Raw genomic sequence first — 20,800 nt, 5'->3', positions numbered from 1 at the left:
CTAACCCTAGCTTTAATACCGCACCCCTGTATTTGGCACACTTACAAACTCCGCCATAATACCAAACCCCGCCATAATGCCAAACCCCAGTAAAACAACCCCGCCATAATACCAAACCCCGGTAATACAACCCTGGCAATACACGCCAAACCCCGTTAAACTAACCCCGCCAAATATTAACCCCGGTATAAATAGAACTTCACTTTTTGAGTCCAAGCAGTCTGAAGAGTTCAATACGAACAAAACTAGTTACATAAAACGCCCTTTTCTACCTATTAATTTATTTTTGTCATAAAAAAATTTTTCTAGGAAAAAATAATTGAAACTGAGATGATCCTTCTTCAAGTTCCAACTACCATGGACTCTTTCTTGAATCCTGCTTGCATCACCCTGACACATGAAAACACCATTTGTGATTTGATCAAAAATACATGTATTTTCATCTGTGATTTTATGAACAGTATTTCCAAATTTGATTTGATCAACAATATTAACAAACATCAAGTGGTACGTACAAGAATGGGCAGTGGAAAGAAAAGACACATTTTGAAGAGTATTAGCTTGATGCGAGAATACTCTTCAAAAAGTGGATTTCTTCCAGAAGTATTTGTTATAATTTACACTGTAAGAGAAGTTGCCAGGTATCGGTCAGTCCGTAAATGGGGTAATAAATACATACTGTATATAACTGAAACTGAGATGATCATTCTTGAATTTTAACTGCCATGGAATCTTTTATGTGCAATACCAATTGTTAACCAGCGGTTGCCATGCAAGATATGCCCACATTTTGCAAGAGATGGATAAAGAACAAGCAAAAAAAAAAAACTTATTTTTCTTACAAATGGTTTAAAATGCACGAATATTGAAACAATCCAAGATCTTTGGGTTATGAACATACATTTCAAGTTTCATTAAAATCAGATAAAAATTGTGACTTGTAGAGTATCCACAAGCTAAAAACATGATTAATCGTACAATCAGGGGCCATAATCCATGAAGTGACAGAGCGATACATGCCAATATCCAAACGAACCGAGATCTTTGGAGATAAACCTATTTCAAGTTTCGTCAAAATTGGATAAAAATTGTAACCTGTAGAGTGCACCAAAAAATTGTGGACAGACACAAACAAGTTCGTTTCGGGACTAACATATGGTTCAATTCTATTTCAATAATTCACTTAGGCATAGGGGTCTTTAGCAGTGGGAGGCAACCGGAGGGCCCAGAGAAAACCCACGAGATTGGACAGGTGACCCTACTTTTTGTCACATACAACCTGGGAATTCAAACCACGCTAGCTGACTCAATGACAGACCTTATGATACAACATGTATGCGCAAACCATTCGGCCATACAACCCCCCAGGATTATTAGAAAAGTTAACAAATCAACATATTTGGTTGGGAAGGGGCTCTATAAAAAATAGCGTTTGCATTTCATGGAATAGACCTGAAAAAATGTGTATATTTCAGGTTGTGTTATTCCTACTCAGATGTGATTAATAAGACTAGATTAACTCAATTTACGGTAAAATTGCACATATTTTAAAAATCAATGGCTCATTGTCCCTTTAAAATATCATCAATTTCCTAAAAGCATTTCATAAACACGAACTTTTATGTACTGCACTTTTTTTTTTTTTACTACATTGTCTCTACACCAGACACTGTTTTACATCCAGTAGAAACGGTGTTTTGTTGAGATGTGTACCAAATGAAAAACAATTTCCCCCTCCTCCAATCACCAGAATTTTCTTATCCTCTTCCAACATCACACTTGAATGTTGATGAAATAATATCAAGTTATTCTTATCCATACTCTGAAAATAGAAAAAGAAAAAATTATAAGGCAGATGAAATTAACTGTTTATAATAGAGGACCAATTGGATGAGATTGAATCATCCGGATTTCATTCCTGGCTTGCAATCAGTACCAATGGTGCAGAATAGTTAAAAATGGATAACAAATTAACAGTAGCTACCATTCTTGGCAGAACTGTACGCATAATAACTATTTGCTAAGTACTAAGGAAAATGACAACCAGTTTTGCCGGAACCGTGCAGACTCTATAACCATATGACAACGTTAACTGATGGAGCATCTGTGTTAATAGAACACTAATGTTTAAGACATTAACATAACTTCATTGCTTACAGGAAGACTGTACTCCTCACTTTCTCCATTAATAAGACTGACTACTGCTACACCAGGTGTATCATGGGTAAGATTAACTCCACCAATCACTATCATTTGATTTTTTACAATATGACAAGAATGAGAATACCTGAAAAATAGATAAAACTATTTAAATTAAACAAAAAGTCAGGCTGACATGTTATTTAAACAGTAATTTAAAATACTAAAACAAAACAGACAGCAGTGTGAAATATATAGAAACTAATCTAAACTACAAATGACCATAACCTAGATTAGGGATTCCGTAACCTTTATTGGGGATTCCATAATCAATTTAAACAGGTTTGGACCAATATCATTCAATAGTTTAATAGAAAGGCAGCACTGTTTTGTCTTTTTGTTGGGGATTTTCATCAATTATTAAACTAATGATTTTCTATTGGACATGATGTGACTAAAATGGCATTGGTTTATTATATTGACATTGCAATATGATATGAACATCTTAAGTTTTATTTTATGAGTTCTTCAAGGTTTTTTTTTGACGATTTATTGAAATTTTAGATTATCAGAGAAAATGGCATTACTTTAACAATTGTCCAGAGATAAATTAAATGGACAAGTCTATAGTTAGTTTGAAATTGATACAATTTCAAATAACAGTGCCTCCTTTAACTCCATATTCAATTTTTTATTCTGGCTGGTTGTCCCTTTAAGTAAACATTATGATCTTACCTAGGATACAGTGTGCCGTGTACCTCAAGTTTTCTCCATAATAATAAGTCTAGATTTAATATATAAATATCACTACTAGGTAACAGTTGATCATTTAATCCACCATACAATACAATCTCATTATTCCACAGACACAGTGTATGAGATTGACGTGGACCTGGATCATCACCACTACCATTTAACTACAAAATAGAATGATTTACAATTATCACATTAGATAATTAACAGAAGAGATAAGATACCATCTTGATCTGAAGTATCCTGTGTACAAATTGGCGTGCACATAAAAGATCCCTTGGCAGTTGGAATTCGATATAAGAGTAGGCCGTAGCGCCGCTGCCCAGGCAAAATTTCCCTCATAGCACACTGTATGGCATATGCCCGTCGTCATTTGCCCAGTTGAGGAGCAAAACAGTAGGACGTTAAACCCCATTTCATTTCATTTGATCTGCCAGCCTTTCAAATTTTGCCATAGTTTGTTTATCTCATATTAGCAAGAAATTTTTTTCAAAAAATGTGAGAATTTTTAGCATCATCCCAATTTACACATGTTTTTACACATAAAAATTATATATTTAACTGCATTTATCGAGTCTTAAGGTTAGATCTTTGAAATTCTATTTTTATGGCACTGTAATTGACTGACAGTAAAGTTCACCAGTCATTCAAAAGTGGTAAAGATGACTGAAACAATTGGCCGTGGTGTGGACATTATACCTATAAAAAATATTGTATGGGATCAGTTGTAATAAATAAGGACGAAATGTGATGATGATTACCAGATCCAGTTTGACAATTCTGACAGAGCAGCACTAGATTTAAAAGATATAACTGAATAATTATTACCTGTTTCCATTCTCCTGTCACAGTATTTAATATATTACAATCGTTTAAAGTTAGATCAGCCATAGTTCTACCACCATACACTATAACATGTTCTACACCTATAATATAAAATATTATCTGTTAGAGGTTTATATAAATGCAGAAATACATTAATCAATTATAAAGAAAGGAACAACAACAATTTGCCGAGTGAGTAAAAAGGTTTGGCAAACAAAAAGATCTGTGTTAGTACTCTGGATAACAAAATGATACAGAAGAGAAAAGGGTAGGGGGCAACCGGAAAACCTACGTGGGTGGGGAGTTTACTGCTTGTCACATGCAAGCATGAGATAAATATATACAGGAAAACAGTATAGTCCCTCAATAAAACCAGGTACACTAAAATTAGGAATTAAACACAGGAGTTTATAACATTGTTTTAATTCCACCTAAGTCTGATGTACTTCTGTCTAGTAACTTTAATTATCAACATTTAATATCAAAGATTCATGTTATAATTGAGTAAACAGCCAATTTATAGCCTTAACCTGTGACCTCAATTTGCTTTTCCGATCAGATAGATATAAAATGAAATAGGGTTTAACATTCTTATTTGCTACACCAACAGGGTTAATGAAGGAAGATGGCGATATACCATGCAATGTGCTATGAGGGACGTTTTGCCTGGAGATCTGCGTTTTCTCCTACTCTTTATCAAATTCTAATCATCATGGGTTCTTTTACATCAACACCAACAAGTACATAGGTACAAGACGACAATATATATGTTGAATAGATTGGATATTTTCATTTTATTACCTTGATAAATAACATTACAGACTGCATGTCTCCATCTAGGTTCCGGAATATCACCACATTCTTTTAATAAAGTCAATTGAAAATCACAAAATTCAGTTTCTTCTGTCCATGAGTCTTGTGTAATTTGGCTAAATTCTGGGACTATTTCATTCGCACTATTTAAATCTGTGGAAATGTTTGTATTTGTATTTTCACAAGATGCACTAACACTGTTTGAAACTCCTTGACATGGATTTTGTTGAATATTATTAACTGATTCATTAAATTTATCACTAGGCAAGTTCGATTCTGACTCTTCATTTTCATGAGCATTTACAGTTGAATCTCTTGTTTCACTATCACAGATTCGGCTTTGGTCAAGAGAAATATTTGAAGATTGACTGTTTTTCATATCGATATCACATTTAGAAAACTCATTTGTCATTTTATCGGTCTCTGTGGATTTTAAAGAGATAACAATGATGCCTTTGGAAACTTTAAATGGTGAATTTCTGCCACCAATAATCATCACTCTACCATCTTTTAATGACGCTGCTGACAAGTGCATTCTGGGAACTGAAATTAATCAAATAAATCAATGCAAACTACTTCAAAATGACAGACGATTATCGATAAATAATGCCTAAATTTTTGCATAAGAACTGTATTAATTGAACATCTGTATGATTTGAACACTTTAGTCTCAAAATAAATGCCTTATTCCCTACTTATTCTAGTATAAAATTTTGAATAGTTACATTTGTATCAAGACACAAATTTCTGCTTTCTTTAATTAACTGATTCAATTTTACAAACATCGATTTTTACAAGAATATAAACCCACAAATCTTACAATCAAAATCAGGTATCTTAAGCTGTGTTGAACACATTTTGTGGTTTAATGGATTGTATACTCCAATTTCAGTAAGACGTTGATGTCGGCCATCTTGTTCACCAAATCCTCCAAAAATCACAATAAATCTGTTACCAAGGTTACCAGTAATGTGGCTAAATCGTTTAACAACAGGAATGTCCTCATTGTCAAGGAATTCAATATTTACTTTGTTTGGGACTGGAGGATTTCTGTTTATTGTTGGGTATTTAAAATCTGCAAGAAAGGAAGATTAATTAATGCATATAAACTTCTCCTAATTTGTTTTTGTTTCCAATTTTTAGAAGTAACTGAAATGTATTTATATGCAAGTCACTCAATCTAATTAAAATACAGATCTATATTTCGTTTCGTTTTTTATACTTTCGATGGCCTACACTACATGTAGATCTAACAAGTTATAGTGGGAGTTCACGTTCTATGACGTCAGGTACCAAGCAAGCGACATTTGACCCGAATACGTCAGTCATTCGATTAACCAATTAGCGACCGCCATGTATTTTTTATCTACTTTTGCTTTGTTTTGATTTCTATTGCCGCTAATGTCTACCCACAGTTCCGCGCAAAAAAGGTCGAACACTCGATTCGACAGACCATTTGATTGGCTGACCCCTCATTTCAAGCAGAACACAAGTTAAATAACAACGCTTCCAGATCCAAGTGTAGTAAAGACAAGTAAAATCGAAATTTTGAACTATAAAAACGAAACGAAATTGGATATGTGTTTTAATCAGATTGGTAAGTCACTCAATGGCACACACAAATTCATTATGAACACAGTATTTATCAATCACAAATTGTTAATCATTGACAATACAGAGAGGGAGAGAGAGAGAGAGAGAGAGAGAGAGAGAGAGAGAGAGAGATGGGTTTTAACTACACAAACTAGGTCATTTCGGGGCTAACATATGGTTTAATTTTATTTCAATAATTCGCTTGCATGTAGAGGTTTTTAGCAGTGGGAGGAAACCGGATTGACAATACAGATACCAGATACAATAGTCTTGCTAACCTTTCTAATCAGAATATACTGAAGGCTTGTCTGAGAACCAGAATGAAAACAGATGAAAACAAAACTAGTTTCTTAACTTTGTTTCTATCCATAGAACTAAAATTTTAAACACAGACCAAAACGCACTTTGCTATGCAGATTAACACAATTTTTTATTTGCTTTTTACAAAAATCAAGGCGTTCTAGTCATTTTAACAGATCCTACCAGGTTGATAAGTTGTTTTACTAACCTAACAATTTTGAGTCGTCACACATTAAGCTGCTAATACTAGGGGATGAATAAGCCAATAAAACCATATAGTGGTTACATTTTACATGCCATTCTTCATGTTCATCAAATGGTTCAAGTTTTTCAACCCTGTCTCTTTCTGACTGATCAATTAAATTACAGTAAAACTGATTCATGTCATATGCCTCACACCAATTCCAGCCCTGAAAAAAATAAAAACTTATTCTGATACTAAATAACCACCTTGCAATTACTGTACAACAAGTTATAAATATGGAAGGGAAATAGGGTTTAATGTCCACTCAAAATGAGTCATTTTGGGACTAATATATGGTTCAATTTTATTTCAATAAATCATTTTCACATAAGGGTCTTTAGCAGTGGGAGGAAACCAGAGGTCACGGAGAAGACCCACAAGGTTATGCAGATGACCTTACTTTTTGTCACGTACAAGTGAGGTATAGAAACCAGATCACTTGACTCAATGACAGACCTTTAGATCTAAAACAAATGTGTTAGACCAATAGAAACCACTGCAAAAACAATGGGTAAGAAATTAATTTTTTAAATGGATATCATTTCCGGTTCCATTAATTTCCATAGATATTTTTGTTCTCTAACATAAAACACAGAATGGAGTAGTTATCAGGGGCACTAATAAACTTAATTAGATGATGAGCTAATCAATGATGACATTATCTAGTCATAGGTTGCCAGCCAACGACAATGATGCTATATCAACCAAGCAGTTCATAAAGGTTATTACATTATTTACGTGAAATGAAATGGGGTTTAACGTCCTATTGTTCTGATCCGACTGGGCTAATGAAGACAACATTATTTAGGTACTAAAAAGCAAAATCTTTATACTGGAAAATATCAGTGGATAATTAGCTTCCTATGACTCTACAATATAGTCTTTAAACCAAATCAATGAAATAAAATTCATCCAGGACTTCTCCTTTAACCTAACCAGTGGTTGCCAGGCAAGATACACCCACATTTTGCAAGAGATGGATAGAGAACAAGCTAAAAACAAAATCAATTTTTCGTACAATCAGGGGACATAATCTAGAAAGATATGGTCTGAAATGCGCAAATGGTGGAATGGTGATACATTTAAACAATTTTTAAAATCGGATAAAAAAAATTGTGACCTCTACAGAATCCACAAGCTAAAAAAGAACCCATGATTTTTCGTACAATCAGGGGCCATAATCCAGGATTACGCGAATATCAACAGGAACTGAGATCTTTGGGATATAAACTTATATTTTAAGTTTCATCAAAATCTGATAACAATTGCGACTTCTAGAGGGTCCACAACCTTGATATACCATATTTTTACACTATTTGCATACAAGGAGCGGTCATTTTGTCCGGCAGTTTTGGTCTGATATTCAAACTCAGGCATCATTAGGGTGTAACGGTGATATATTCAAACGTTTTTTTTTTAAATCAGATAATAATTGTGATGTCTAGAGGGACTACAAACCAAAAATGCAATTTTTAATACAATCAGGGGCCATAATTCAGTAAGATACGACCCGATATGCCCGAATATAGAAAGGAGCTAAGATCTTTGAAACAAACATTTCAAGTTTCATTAAAATTAGAAGAAAAATCATGACCTCTAAGCTAAAACGTGATTTTTCATACAATCAGGGGCCATAATTAGGGGCGTCACAATAAGACATTTTTTTTACAAATCATTTCAGGCCAGCAATTTCCAGAGGCGAAATTGCTAGCTGAACACGATTTTTAGAATTATTTTTATCTATGACGTCATTTTCGGTTGGGGTTTGTCTGATTTCCAAAATGGCCGCCAAAAGTTGACGTAAAATGAATTTCCAGATAGGATGGGTGATTTTCATGCAAGGTATGGCTTGTAATATATCATATATAAGGTTTTTGTTGTAATTGAACTGAAAAATAATCTCTAAAACTAGTTTCCCCAAATCCAAGATGGCGGAAATTCAAAATGGCGGCTAAAATTGACCTAAAATGGCCGATTTGTCAGATTAAAGTCATTTCACAGTTTGATTTGGTTTGTAATATGTAATCTAAAGGGTTTTCACTGTCACTGAACTTAAAATTAATCTAAAGAAATTAGGGGTGTCACAATAAGACATTTTTTTTACAAATCATTTCAGGCCAGCAATTTCCAGAGGCGAAATTGCTAGCTGAACACGATTTTTAGAATTATTTTTATCTATGACGTCATTTTCGGTTGGGGTTTGTCTGATTTCCAAAATGGCCGTCAAAAGTTGACGTAAAATGAATTTCCAGATAGGATGGGTGATTTTCATGCAAGGTATGGCTTGTAATATATCATATATAAGGTTTTTGTTGTAATTGAACTGAAAAATAATCTCTAAAACTAGTTTCCCCAAATCCAAGATGGCGGAAATTCAAAATTGCATCTAAAATTTACCTAAAATGGCCGATTTGTCAGATTAAAGTCATTTCACAGTTTGATTTGGTTTGTAATATGTAATCTAAAGGGTTTTCACTGTCACTGAACTTAAAATTAATCTAAAGAAAAAAAGAGTTTTCAAAATCCAAGATGGCGGAAATTCAAAATGTCGACCAAAATTTATCTAAAATGGCCGATTTGTCAGATAAAAGTCATTTCACTCTTTGATATGGTTTGTAATACGTAATTTAAAGGGTTTTGAATGTCATTGAACTTAAAATCAATCTAAAATAGAGATTCCAAAATCCAAGATGGCTGAAATTAAAAAATGGCGGCCAGATTTTCTCTAAATTGGTCAATTTTTAAGATAATCGTCAATTTTCTGTTTGATATGGCTTGTAATATGTCCTCTATTAAGTTTTCAGAGTCACTGAATTTGATAATTGTAGATGATTGTTTCAGAAATGAAATGAAATGAAATGGGGTTTAACGTCCTACTGTTCTGCTCCTAACCTGGGCTAATGAAGACGGGCATACGCCATACAGTGTGCTATGAGGGAAATTTTGCCCGGACAGCGGCACTACGGCCTACTCTTATATCGAATTCCAACTGCCAAGGGATCTTTTACGTGCACGCCAATGTGTACACGGGACCTCGGTTATTCGTCCCATCCGAACGACTAGACAGCTTTCCTTGTCAGCCCCTCCGTCCTGCATCACTGACAAGGGAGAACCACGCCGGAAAATCTGGATGAACTTTCTCGGCCAATGCAGGGATCGAACACCCGACCTCCAGGCTAGCGAGCTAGCGTCTTACCCACTTAGCCACGTGATCCCCGATTGTTTCAGAAAAAAAAAGGGACAATCACAATCTTTCTATTGGATTGGTTTATAATAGCAAATTGTAATAGTTTTTTTAGGGCAACTGAATTTGATCTGACCCAGGAATCTACCTTAATCTAAAGAAAAAAAGAGTTTTCAAAATCCAAGATGGCGGAAATTCAAAATGTCAACCAAAATTTATCTAAAATGGCCGATTTGTCAGATAAAAGTCATTTCACTCTTTGATATGGTTTGTAACACGTAATTTAAAGGGTTTTCAATGTCATTGAACTTAAAATCAATCTAAAATAGAGTTTCCAAAATCCAAGATGGCAGAAATTAAAAAAATGGCGGCCAGATTTTCTCTAAATTTATCAATTTTTAAGATAATCGTCAATTTTCTGTTTTGATATGGCTTGTAATATGTCCTCTATTAAGTTTTCAGAGTCACTGAATTTGATAGGGGGGTTGGATGACTGAATGGTTAGCATGCGCGTGCTGTATCATAAAGTCTGTCATTGAGTCGACTGGCGTGATTTTGAATCCCTGGTTGTACGTGGCAAGGAGTAGGGTCGCCTGTCCAACCTCGTGGGTTTTCTCCGGGTCCTCTGGTTTCCTCCCACTGCTAAAGACCCCTACGCACAAGCCAATTATGTAAATAAAATTAAACCATATGTTAGTCCCGAAATGACCTAGTTTGTGCTGAGTGGACGTTAAACCCCATTTCTCTCTCTTTCTCTCTGAATTTGATAATTGAAGATGATTGTTTCAGAAAAAAAAGGGACAATCATCAATCTTTCTCTTGGATTGGTTTATAATAGCAAATTGTAATACTTTTTTAAGGGCAACTTAATTTGACCTGACCCAGGAATCTACCTGTCAATAAATAAACCATGTGCAGAACTTACCAGTCAGCTAATTAGAATTTCAAAGAATTTAACCTTAAGACACAATAAATGTAGCTTAATTGTTTTTATGCATAAAACCCCCATAACAATACAACGGGGCCAACTGACGCATTTTTAATTTCATCTCCTTTGTCTTTGCACCATTTTACCGGAGTGAGAATCATTTGTGGTATATCCAGTCGTTAAGAATTTAAGTTCTCCTATTCGTTCAGAAATGGTAATGTGGTCCGTTTTTGCATCGAAGACTCCGTGTCCAGTAACTTTTGTGGTATAGTCTAGATGTTGTATCCACAGGTCATTTTCGTCAGTTACGTATTTCACAACAAGTTCTACATGTAAGAACAACACATAAGAAAAGAGGAAATCGTGGGGGATGACTTTTGGGATACCTAGTCGTAAATGCATTTCCAATTATTTTCGTGATGATTATTTTTAACTTAGAACTTGGTGTGCATTACATTACAGACGAATATGATCTGTGGATACCATACCACACAAGTTGCGGACACAGAGACTTCGATGATTCATTTTACACTTTTCACTTTATGAAATACATGACTGACAAATATGAATTCATCTGTCTAGATGATACCACAAACGGTTTCCGGACATAAGTCTTCTGAACAAAAGTTAATAAATATTGATATTCGTCAAGCAGTGTGCTATGAGGAAAATTGGCCAAGACAGTGGTACTATGGTGTACTCTTATTTCGAATTCCAACTGTCTAGGGTTCTTGTATGCGCACGTCAACGTGTACATATAAACCTGGTTTCTCGAGAAGCCCCCGGTGCTGCATCCTGACAAGGAGAAACCACACTGGAAAATCCTAAGGTACTTTTTCAGCAAACATAGGGATCGAACCCCAGATCTCGTTCTTAGCGAGTCTTACTCACTGAACCACTATTTCGAACCATTTCTGAATAAACAATAGATAAATTCTTAACAACTGGATATATATACCTCACTGTTTTGCTGGAATAATATTAAATCTTGTTTATGTGAGATCCAGTATAACAGTTCCAGTTACCATCAAAATAACTACTACTCTTTGCTATTACAAGCCAATCCCATAGGAAAATTCACGATTGTCCTGTTGTATTTTTAAGCAATCATCTACCATCTTCAAAATTCATTTTTGATGTAATATTCATTTTCAAAATTCATTTTTGAGGTAATATTCATTTTCAAAATTCATTTTTGAGGTTATTTTCAAGTTCGTGGACTTTGAAAACCTAATAAAGGACATTATTACAAGCCATACAAAACCGAAAAAATGACGATTATCTGAAAAATCGTTCATTTTAGGAAATTCTGGTCGCCATTTTGGATTTTGGAAACTCTTCTTTTGGGGTTGTTGAGTGACACAGAAAACCCTTTAAATCGCATATCACTCGCCATATCAAACTTAAAAATGACGATTATCCGAAAAATCGACCATTTTAGGGAAATTCTGGCCGCCATTTTGAATTTCCGCCATCTTGGATTTTGGAACCCTGTTATATTTAGATTAATTTTAAGTTTAGTGACACTGAAAATCCTTTAAATTACATATTATAAATCATATCAAAGAGTGAAATGACTTTTATGTGACAAATCAGCCATTTTATATTTTTGTATTTATTGATGTCAGTAAGATGTTACTATGGAGAAAGTAAATTTCAGATTATACATTCCAGACTTCGTAATTGTAAAAGTGCTCTAAACTTCCATAGATTTTTAATGCATATTTCACATAACCCGACATGCAGTTGTGGTCATACTCAAGAAGACAGCGACCATTATTTTCTGCACTGCCCAAATTATTCGTCTCAGCGTATCTCAACATTAAATACCCTCCCATTTAAATCCATAAATACAAAAGCGTTCCTATATGGCGATACCAACGAAAGTAACCCGTTCAACAAAGTGAGTTTTAGTAAAGTTCACAAGTATTTAAAACTAAACAAGCGCTTTGAATAGATAAGGTAATTGTCAGGCGACGATGATTGGTGTTAAATAGTGATGATGACGATGATGATGACCATGAAGATGATTTATTTATATATTTATTTATATACTAGAAGAATGCCCGGCTTCGCTCGGGGGTCATAACTCCGAAACCGGAAGTGGTAGACTAACGCCACCTGGCCTATGTTACTCCCCGGTATGAGCTACCCCTATACCCCAAATTTCAGACTCGGAAATGACAACGTGAATGATGGATCAGTCCAACGACAGAGTGAATGACAGGAGTTTTCCAGTCGAATAATAAAGATAATGGCAACGCTGGTCATAGCATATCTGTTTATAATATATTTCATATATAAATGTTTATACACGTATTTGAAAAATACATTTAGGTCTACGTGTAATGTTGAATGTATAAATTCGGAAATGTTTTGATCTCTTGAACTGTATTATTTAAAATACACGATTAACGTATTAAATTGTAAATAATGAATCAAGCCAAGACATGTATTAAATGTTTTAAATGTTTTATTGAATTGGAATAGAAACTGAAAACAGATTAACACCCTGTGTGAGATATTTCATTCAAATATTGTGAAAGGGTTGGTAATAAAATTAAAATTGTCATTGTGTCATTTTAATAACATTGAATCGTCCTATTCTGTTACGTAGTCGTCTCAACATATTGTTGTCATGGGTTACTTCTGCTAAACAACTCAATAGAAACGAGTAAAGTATACTATTCAAAAAAAGTAGGGGATATTTGATTTTGGGGGCATAATACTAAAATATGCAAATGACTACGAAAAAAGTCACTATAGAACCTAACAGAAGAAACATTTCCAGTTACATGTGACGCCCAAACGCACCAATAGCTACCGCATGGAATGCAGGTGATGCTTGGGATCATCATGGGGGTCCAACCCAAGATTTGCACGACTCTGACTTCGAATGTTACAGTCATTGTGGCATTGAATTCCAGGGTGGAAACATCAGTTTAATTGTTTTAGTGACCAGAAAACAAATTTTGATATGCGTCGGCTTACCCAAAATGAAAGGTTACGTGCCCTTGGCATGCTACAGATCGGCACAACACAGGCGGTTGTGGCGCGGACGATGAATGTTTCTCAGTCTGTCATAAGCAGGTTATGGTCCAGATACCGTGATACACAATCTGTACAGGACAGACCACGCTCAGGTCGACCAAGGGCGACAACTCAAGCCCAGGATCGATTTATCCGTACCTTGGCCTTGAGAAATCGTGTCATCACAGCAAATCAGATCAGCGCTCGTCTTCAAACAGACACTGGTGTGAGAGTGAGTGGCCAGACGATTCGGAATCGACTGCATAGGGGTCACCTTCGTGCCCGACGTTCTCGCGTGATCCCTTGTTTGAGAGATCATCACATTCAGGCAAGACGTCGTTGGTGTAGGGATCGTCAACACTGGGATAATCGACGCTGGAGCAATGTGATGTTTTCAGATGAGTCAAGGTTCACTGTTGATTTTTTGGACAGACGTAGGAGGGTGTGGCGTCGTCGAAACGAGAGCTTCCAAGACGTTAACGTCATCAGACATGATCGATTTGGGGGTGGTTCTGTTATGGTGTGGGGAGGCATCACTGTTGCTGGAAGAACGGCTTTACATGTTGTTGCAGGGCGTGTTACAGGCCAGTACTACCGGGACAACATCTTGGCAGTCCATGTTGTGCCGTTCGCACGACGTCATGGCCGCCGTTTCATCTTCCAGGATGACAACGCAAGATGTCACAGGGCCAGGATCGTTACAGGTTACCTCCAACAACAGAACATCTCCACATTACCTTGGCCAGCACTGAGTCCCGACCTCTCCCCCATCGAGCATGTCTGGGACATGCTTGGACAGAGGTTACGTCAACGTCAACAACGTCCTGCCAATGTCCAAGAACTTGCTGCTGCGTTGCAACAGGAATGGGACAATCTGGACCAAAATGACCTTAGACGTCTCATTAGGAGTATGCCACGTCGGATCAATGCTTGTTTGGCAAACAGAGGAGGATTTACCCGTTACTGACTTGGTTGTGATGCTGTGGTAACTTTGCTGTTTGACCCCGGGTATCATTTTACCCTTATAATGGTCAGTCTGTGCCTTACTTATTCTAACGATCATTTGGAATAAATCAATGAATGTGAACTTCATTTCATTTTGTCATTTGTTTCTTCGTCAGTTTCATTAGGTGACTTTAATAACACTTAAAAATCAAATATCCCCTACTTTTTTTGAATAGTATATTATAAACGAAATTATGTCTAAAGAGTTCTTCATGACATGTATTGACTGTAAGACACAAAGCGTACAGGATCTAAGTGTGATGTTAAAGGTCAACACGTAACTAGTGAACTGATAAATATTGTACAATTTATCTAAAGAGTACATTTATGAAAACGTGGTACTTTTCTGATATCTAGTTAAATTAACACTTACCCAGATCTTGGCATAAGCATGACTTAAAATGATCACGGCTAAAACACTTCCGTGCGAATCAAGAATTCTTTATGTAAGAATAGAGCTTTATAAGACCGTAAATGCACCACACATTATGTCTCCATAAGATGGTAGCTATATCAAACTTAAAAATGACGATTATCCGAAAAATCGACCATTTTAGGGAAATTCTGGCCGCCATTTTGAATTTCCGCCATCTTGGATTTTGGAACCCCGTTATATTTAGATTAATTTTAAGTTTAGTGACACTGAAAATCCTTTAAATTACATATTATAAATCATATCAAAGAGTGAAATGACTTTTATCTGACAAATCAGCCATTTTAGGTAAATTTTGGCCGCCATTTTGAATTTCCGCCATCTTGGATTTGGGGAAACTAGTTTGAGAGATTATTTTTTAAGTTCAATTACTAAATAACCTTATATATGATATATTACAAGCCATACCTTGCGTGATAATCACCCATACTATCTGGAAATTAATTTTTCGTCAAATTCTGGCGGCCATTTTGGAAATCAGAAAAAACCCAACCGAAAATGACGTCACAGAAGTAAAATAATCTCATAATCGTCTTCAGTGACAAATTTTGCCTCAGAAACAACCCGACCCCAAATTTTGTTCCGATTGTGACACCCCTACCATAATCCATGAAGTTATGGTCCGATACATACCAAGATCTTTGGGAGATAGACCTATATTTCAAGTTTCCTCAAAATCGGATAAAAATTGTGACCGGTAGAGTGTCCACAAATTAACTGTGGACGGTCGGACGAACAGGGGCGAGGGCATAATACATCCACATGAAAATGTGGGCGTATCAAAACACATTTCAAACAACCAAATTTCTCTACAATTAATAAACCATACCTGATGTAAAAATCTCTGTTTCTGTGATTCTATTGTAGGATAAGAGTTGATACATTTTAATGGCGAACCAACAATATGAAAATGATGCTGCCTGAAAAAAGAATTAGTACAGTGACTACACCTTGGATGCAAAAAATCAGCAATGAAACATAAGCCCTCGATCAGTTTTGTTGTCCGGGTCAAACAACCAAAAATTGTCAGAATTTTAGTGTAACTATTGCATTAATATCAAAAATCAAAAGCCACAAAAATTCAATAAATTTCATAAAAATCCAATCTAAGATATTAACATGATTTTGTAATCAAGTGACATAACTCATGAGGTATTGTATTGAAGTACTTACATAAACATACCAAAAGCATCATGTGGATTAATTTGTTCATAGAGTACAAAAATACTGTTACCAAAAGTCTCAGAACCCCAACCAACAACAGACGTTGAACTGAAAAGACAAAGCTCTTATCAAACCAATTTCATATACATGTACCAACCCTATTTCAAGCTTATATTGCAACACATCATAAATTTCTAGTTACATAGCCCAGTTTCTATATGCCCACAATTCATGTGGACATGTTTTATAGTCACGTGTTCCTTTCATCTATCGGTCCATCAAACTTTACTTTTCAACACTCTAACACTACTGTTTTTCTTGATTGCTTGTCAAATTTGCAGGGGTTGATCAATATATCATTAAAATATCAGACAATCACACATGTACTAACCAAACACATTTTTAGAATATCAAAACAAACATATATATACCTACCATCTACGGGTCATGTATGTTAAAACACATTCAGATAAAATAACGGTTGGTAAATCAAAATCTACACCAGCCATTCTTAATGCTGCATCTAAAATATTTAACTGTGTTAAATCTACTCCCAGTAATTTGTAATCTACAGTATTTATTTCTGAAAAAGAAACAAAAATATGCACCCAATTATCTTCCAAGCAAATGCACAGATCTTACTTTTAGTAATTTTGAATTTTAAAAGTTTATTTTCTGAAGATTTTTATTCCCAAAAATGATTAGATATTATACTAACTAAAGACGGTAAGATTAGACATCAAAGCAATCGGGTCTAATACGGTACGTACAATCATGTATTAATATCTGAATATTATTTTGTATTTCACTAACCTAACAATGGTGATTTTTCTGTACATACTTCCTTCTCTCCCAATAACTGATGTAATGCCGGCTGATTGGATATTAAAGCATGCTTACGTTTTACTAATTCCGGAAAATCAATCTGTGTTATTAGAAAAAGAGAAAAATTTAATTAATATAGAAATGATTTAGTCCTACGAATCAAACATGCTAACAGCAGTATATAAAACATAGCATTTCCATATTTATGACGACATATTCCGTACCTATCTATGAAAGAGATGATTTCCTGTGGCAAGTCAATAAATGTTTCATTTTGATATAACTTTTTTCGATTATATAATTACCTCCACAAAAATGGTGTTTTCTAGTTGGCCGGTTGACTTCAGACGGAAGAAAGATGTATCAAATCCAGCTCCGATAGATATTATCTGGAAAACAAATTCAGCCAATGTTGTTGAGTATTGAGGAAGATTATCCAATTATATTCTACGAACTGACATAACGAACACAAGTAGAGGAATCAACTTTTTAAAATTTTCCTGATGCTTCCATTCAGAACTAGACTAGCAATTGTCAACTTGAAAGGGTACAAAACTGTCTCCATAATTAAATGTTAAATGATCAAAGTGGATTAAGCCATTAGAATCTTGATATTTTAGCTAAAACTGCAAATGATGCATTGTTACTTTAAGGGTAGCACTTGATCTCTTTCTTTTATGTGCACTAACTTATAACAGAGACTGCCATGGCCTCAAAGTGACAAGGAATGCATGTTCATCATGTAGCTAAATCTAAAAGAAATGTAGCTTATTACCTGTTTTGACCCTTGATGCTGTAGTAGAAACTTCCTAAGAATATGATCAATAGTTTTTACTCTAATATAGTATCCCCTATAAAATAAAATAATTTCAAGTTACTATCAAATGCTGAATCTGTAAGAAAGACGGGAAGTATTACTCTGCATTTCTAAAATTAGTATCAAAGCAAACAACTTGAACTATCATTGCTTACATTTGATATCAAAATTGAGACCCAAGTGAAGAGAAATAATTGCTGGTAGAATTTTCAAATTAGTAGCTGGAACAGTGATTCAGTGGTTCGGATATTTCTACTAATTTTTTATTGATGTCAGCTGCAGGTGGTATAAACAAGTCTTGCTTACCTATTAATTAATGGTGCTCTTCTTTGACATTTGTTCACAAAATACTCATAATATGGATCTTCAAAATATCCCTGAGTTACCATAGAGTATTTACTGATAATACTACTGTCATTTGTTCCTTGAACCTGCAACATACAAGAGACTTCATTTAGATTAGAAGTACAATGTACATTACAAATTCTGATGGCCTAAACTACATGAAGATCTGACAAGTTGTAATCGAAGGTAGTGTCAGAGATGGATAGAGAACAAATTTAAAAAATAAAATGCGATTTTCCATACTTTTACACTATTTACGTACGAGGAAGGAGGCAATTTTGTCGGGCAGTTTTGTTTCGATTATCCCGAAATTCAAACGAAATCTTCAATATGGTGTAACAGTGATGCATTAAAACGATTTTTAAAATTGGATAAAAATTGTGACTTCCAGAGGGTAGGCCTACACAAGCTAAAAACATGATTTTTTTCGTACACAAAGGGCCATAATCCAGGAAGTTACGGTCCGATATACGAGAACATCAAAAGGAACCAAGATCTTTTGTATACATGTACATATAAATCTTAAGTTTCATTAAAGTCAGATCAAAATTGTGATTTAGAGGGTCCACAATCTTGATATTACATACTTTAACAATATTAATTTAATAATTAACATTATATATTATATGATTATTTGAGTAGATGGAGCGGCCATTTTGTCCGTCAGTTGCGGTTCGATTTTCACAAAATTCGAACTCAACCGTTATTATGGTGTAACAGTTATATATTCAAAAGTTTTTTTAAATTGGTTAAAAATTGTGACCTCTAGGCTAGTGGCAGTAGTGCGGCTCTAGAGGGACCACTGCGGCACTAAACTAAAAAACACGATTTTTCGTACAATTTTTCATTATCGAAATCTTTTAACTCCGAGACTACCCTGGCCTCTATCAGTTTTATTTATGTTTACAGACGTCGATCTGGGTTTTAAGGGATTTCACGATCTTCCTATAATTCAGTGATCCGGACCTGACCAGACCCGACCGACCAACTCAACATTCAACATGGCGGGGAGGCGAGAGAAAGTAGAATATTGTAGTTATATACCGCAGTGTCACGTCTACTTTTCGGATTTTTTCGCTTATGGCTTGCATCAGAATTGGACTGCATCTTGTGACATATAGGACTGATTATTAATTATCTGACTAGAAATCGCCAATAATCTTTCAGACGTGCTATAAATTCTTTTCACGCAACTTTCCAGGCGCCATCTTGTCCGCAGAGTAGTCTGTCCTTGAACTTGGTGGATTGGGTACTGAATATTCACTGCTGATCAGTTTGTTCTCTTCTTATAACTTATTACTTAAAAGTTGTGTAATGGACCTTATTTATATATTTAGGGTCATTCGTGGTTGCACAAAGATGGGTGCATCTGGATTAGCTAGATAAATATTAGAATTCAAATTAAAAATCGAAATGTAGTGCGCAGCTGTTTCACACTTGTTCTGTTATTGTGTTGGCTTCCAATACTCTCAATAATATGATTATGTATTGTTCCCGCCTCCGTATTTCCCGTCTTAAGAAATATATAGCTAATAAAAAAAATACAACAAATAAAATTCACATTACAGAGGTGGGAATTCGTGTTAAAATTTTAACCGTGAAAAAATTCCTGTGTTGCAGAATTCGCACTATTGCTATTTTAATTTCCATGGTTTTGGAATCCACAAACTTTTTATACGCCCACATTTTCAAGTGGACGTATAGGCTATTTTGTTTGTGGACACTCGACTACGGGTCACAATTTTTATCCGATTTTAACGAAACTTGAATTAGGCCTATATTATATGTTTGTCCCTAGTTAAAGATCTTGGTTCCTTTCGAAATTGCCATGTGTCTGTCCGTAACTTCATGGGTTATGGTCCCCGGTACGAAAAAAAAATCACGTCTGTAGCTTATGGACCCGTTAGAGGTCACAATTTGTCTTCAGTTTTAAAAACCATTTAAATACCTTAATGAAGGTTGAGTTCGAATTTCGTATAACTTGGGCCGAAACTCGAAACTACCGGACAAAATGGCCTCTCCTAGTAGCCTGTACGCAAATATTGTAAAAGTACGTAATAAGCCTACCAAGATTGTGGACCCTCTAGAAGTCTCAATTTTTATCCGATTTTGATGAAACTTAAAATGTATGTTTATATCCAAAAGATCTCGATTCCTATCGATATTCGTACATATCGGACCCTAAACTTCCTGGATTATGGCCCCTGATTGTCCGAAAAATCACGTTGTTTAGCTTGTGGACCTTCTAGAGGTCACAAATTTTATCCGATTTAAAAAAAACCAAAACGTTTAAACATATCACTGTTACACCCTAATGATGGTTGAGTTCGAATTTCGTGAGAATCGGACAGAAACTGTCCGATAAAATGGCTGCTACTTGTACGCAAATAGTGTACATTGCA

The 20,800-nt window shown here is 35.2% G+C and overlaps 1 protein-coding gene across 1 annotated transcript; it reads right to left on the bottom strand.

Moving 5' to 3' along the window:
- Nucleotides 1-972: 972 nt before the first annotated feature.
- Nucleotides 973-19,643, bottom strand: LOC126831643 (tRNA wybutosine-synthesizing protein 4). The gene is made up of 15 exons (XM_050562248.2): nt 19,443-19,643; nt 18,360-18,484; nt 18,012-18,087; nt 17,542-17,625; nt 17,225-17,336; nt 16,847-16,994; nt 16,421-16,519; nt 16,077-16,167; nt 6,632-6,833; nt 5,351-5,605; nt 4,519-5,073; nt 3,721-3,818; nt 2,875-3,056; nt 2,158-2,287; nt 973-1,822 (listed from the first exon to the last, which is right to left on the bottom strand). Exons 1-15 carry the CDS (start codon nt 19,503-19,505, stop codon nt 1,658-1,660), a joined length of 2,385 nt encoding a protein of 794 aa, XP_050418205.1. The 5' UTR covers nt 19,506-19,643; the 3' UTR covers nt 973-1,657.
- Nucleotides 19,644-20,800: the final 1,157 nt, after the last annotated feature.

This window comes from Patella vulgata, chromosome 9 (genome assembly GCF_932274485.2).
Source record: "Patella vulgata chromosome 9, xgPatVulg1.2, whole genome shotgun sequence".
Lineage (NCBI taxonomy): Eukaryota > Metazoa > Mollusca > Gastropoda > Patellidae > Patella > Patella vulgata.
Note: the sequence above shows the minus strand (reverse complement) of the source record. Positions and strands in the feature narration are given on the sequence as shown.